General features: G+C 35.0%; 1 protein-coding gene across 1 annotated transcript; it reads right to left on the bottom strand.

Annotated features, from left to right (window-relative positions):
* Positions 1–965: 965 nt before the first annotated feature.
* Positions 966–2,662, bottom strand: LOC108771196 (sorting nexin-30; the record flags this gene model as incomplete). The annotated part of the gene is made up of 5 exons (XM_018551433.1): positions 966–1,347; positions 1,619–1,893; positions 1,986–2,181; positions 2,247–2,411; positions 2,546–2,662. Coding segments are annotated over 5 exons (1,113 nt in total), but the record flags the coding sequence as incomplete, so codon positions are not given.
* Between the last annotated feature and the right edge of the window lie 26 nt (positions 2,663–2,688).

Genomic DNA, 2,688 nt, shown 5'->3' with positions numbered 1-2,688 from the left:
AGATGCAAGAGCCATCGCACTTCATTGCAAACAATAATTTATTTATTGATACAAACTCCGCCATTTTTGCCAACTCGCCGAGTCGCGGCATATAATGTAGAGAAACGCATTGTTAACAATATTGTTAGCAGCAAAGAGTATCTTCCCTTTCGAGCATAAATAACAGATATACAGAGGAATGTGTAAGCCATATAGAACTCTTGCTACATCTTCTTTTTTACTTGCTGCTAAACAAAATCGGTTCAGGGCGGTGCGATTTGTTTATAACTTAGAGACATAGATTAAAGGTACTAATTAATGATACAACGAAATTCTCGCAAGCGTTTTGCTCCAATTTGTAAAATTTACCAGTGCTATATACTATACATTGACGCTGTCTACGCTATCATGGTAACTACTGTACTTTGGTAACTAGTAGATATAGATGACAAAACTGATTGTCAATAAATGTATTGTAATGTGATTCAAAGTAAGAAAGAGAGAGCAAAGGGAATGGCGCGATAATTGTCTTGATATACTTTGGTCCCCAAAACTAATTGATGATCTAAAGCTCTACAGAAGAAAGAACAAGATGTACAAGAAAATTTTTTTGTACGTGATATATACCGAAACATGTCCTGCATGCGTGTAGGACCAAATATGTTATACTTAATATTTCATGTTATCACAAGGTTATTGTATCATAAAGGCGAATTTTTGCAGAATTTTAGAGTTTTGATATTAGCGTATTATAATGTGCATTAAATGCAACTTTCATCGTCATTAAATGCGTGCGTGACGTCGCAAATACTGCATAATATATTTTTTGTTCGAGAAACGATTCAATTTTAAAAGCAATGATATTGAAACTGATAATAGATCGTTTTTTAGATTGTAATAAACTTTGTGTCATTATTTAATAGAAATTCTTTTAAACTGGTGTATTACCTTCGTATATATAATGAATATTTATTCTATATCCTTTTGAGTGGCCAAAGGACTAGCAGTTCAAACTGGTATCTTAACAGACGGCCCTACGTTAACGTCAGATCCGATTCCGTCCAACTTAAGACCGGTAAGAATTTCCTCCCACGCGTTCATGCACTGTTGATAATGTCTGATATGTCGGTCCGCCATTGTGATCAGCATGTTCTTCAGATCCTGTTGCTTTTCCACGTTCCACCTCTGAAAATCGCTTCGTAGATTCTCATTCGCGCACTCCACGCGATCCTGTAGTATCTCCGCTTGTTTGGCTAATCGTGGGATAGTTTGACCGAGTCTTTCCAATTTTTCATCGCGAGATTCTGCTTTCCATAGAGATCCACCCCAGCCTTGCGCCGGAATTGTGTAGCTCGTATTTCCTATCAACTATATGAATGCAATTAAATGTAACTGTAATTAACTACCTACTTTCTAGCAATATAAAATAGCAATATAAAATGCAAGTAACTGCCTATTTTCTAGCAATATAAAAATGTATATATTTATTAATTTCTCCTTAGATTAAAAAAAATTTAAACTGTAGCGTATATCAATAATTATATAAACTATTATTGATATATGTAGAAATACATTACGTTTTCTTTTCAACGAACTTAAAAAAGATTACAAAAGAGGAAGATATAAGCGAGACTTATACCTGATCCTTTTCTAATCTTCTTTTCGCCAATACATCGATTGTTATCTCGTATTCAATCTGCATCGAATCACGGCGGGATAATGCACTCTTGACCGCTTCAATGTATGAAACATACTCGCGTTCATCGTTAGGAACATTTTCCAGAAGTTTCTTATGGGCCATTGCGTTCGCTTCTATCGCTTTAGCGATCGCTAATAAAATGGGTGCAAGTTCCGGTTCTGAAGTTGACCACAGTGTGAATATGGGATGTAGTTGATGAAGTTCCAATAAATAATCTATTGCGTTATAATGTACAACATGAGAAATGACTGAGAGCTATTTTATTACATGTATGACATGTATTTATGAGCATTTTTTTGTTGCGCACCTTGCCTTTCTTTATGTATGCGATGATTGATCTTATCTATGGTCGACAGCTTTTCACCCAACGCTGTACAGTAGTCGCGAATCTGCTCGAACTCCAAGTGACGTTGCTTCATCGTATAAGTACTTGCTATGTTTTGTAAAGAATCTGTCACTTTTTCGAGCATATTTCCGCGATTTTTACGATGAATGAGAAATTCCTGTAATTGATTTAAACAGTAATTGATGTAAAGTTGATACGGTGCTATAGCAACATCAAACTTACCGTAGGTTTTGTTGTGAGAAAAATATGGAGATTCTTGTCACAACTCAGAATAGGATGATTTACGACTCTGTTAAGGAATATATGCAAAAGTTTCATACGTGCTATGATAAATTCCTTGGAATAACGGTCGAGTTGAGCGAGTAATGTATGCTTGCCTGGCATTGGCTGTAACAGAATCCGATTTATAAACAATCTTTTAGCCTCTTCTCAATTTGTGTATCATTTTAATCGTATGTATCTCAATTATAGTTTATACGTCATATATATTTTATGTATCAAAAATAACAATGAAAACTTACTGGTATAATGTGTGTTGGATAAGTGTCCACTAATTTCTGACGCAACCAAATGAAGTCATTATATCGCCTGCGAACTACATATTCTCCTTCCTCGAACTCTAAGCGTGTAGTCTGAGGGATTTTATTTAATATTATATTATTTT

Source organism: Cyphomyrmex costatus, unplaced genomic scaffold (genome assembly GCF_001594065.2).
Source record: "Cyphomyrmex costatus isolate MS0001 unplaced genomic scaffold, Ccosl1.0 C2389057, whole genome shotgun sequence".
NCBI lineage: Eukaryota > Metazoa > Arthropoda > Insecta > Hymenoptera > Formicidae > Cyphomyrmex > Cyphomyrmex costatus.
The sequence above is the reverse complement of the archived record's forward strand: the minus strand, read 5'-3'. Positions and strand labels throughout refer to the sequence as shown.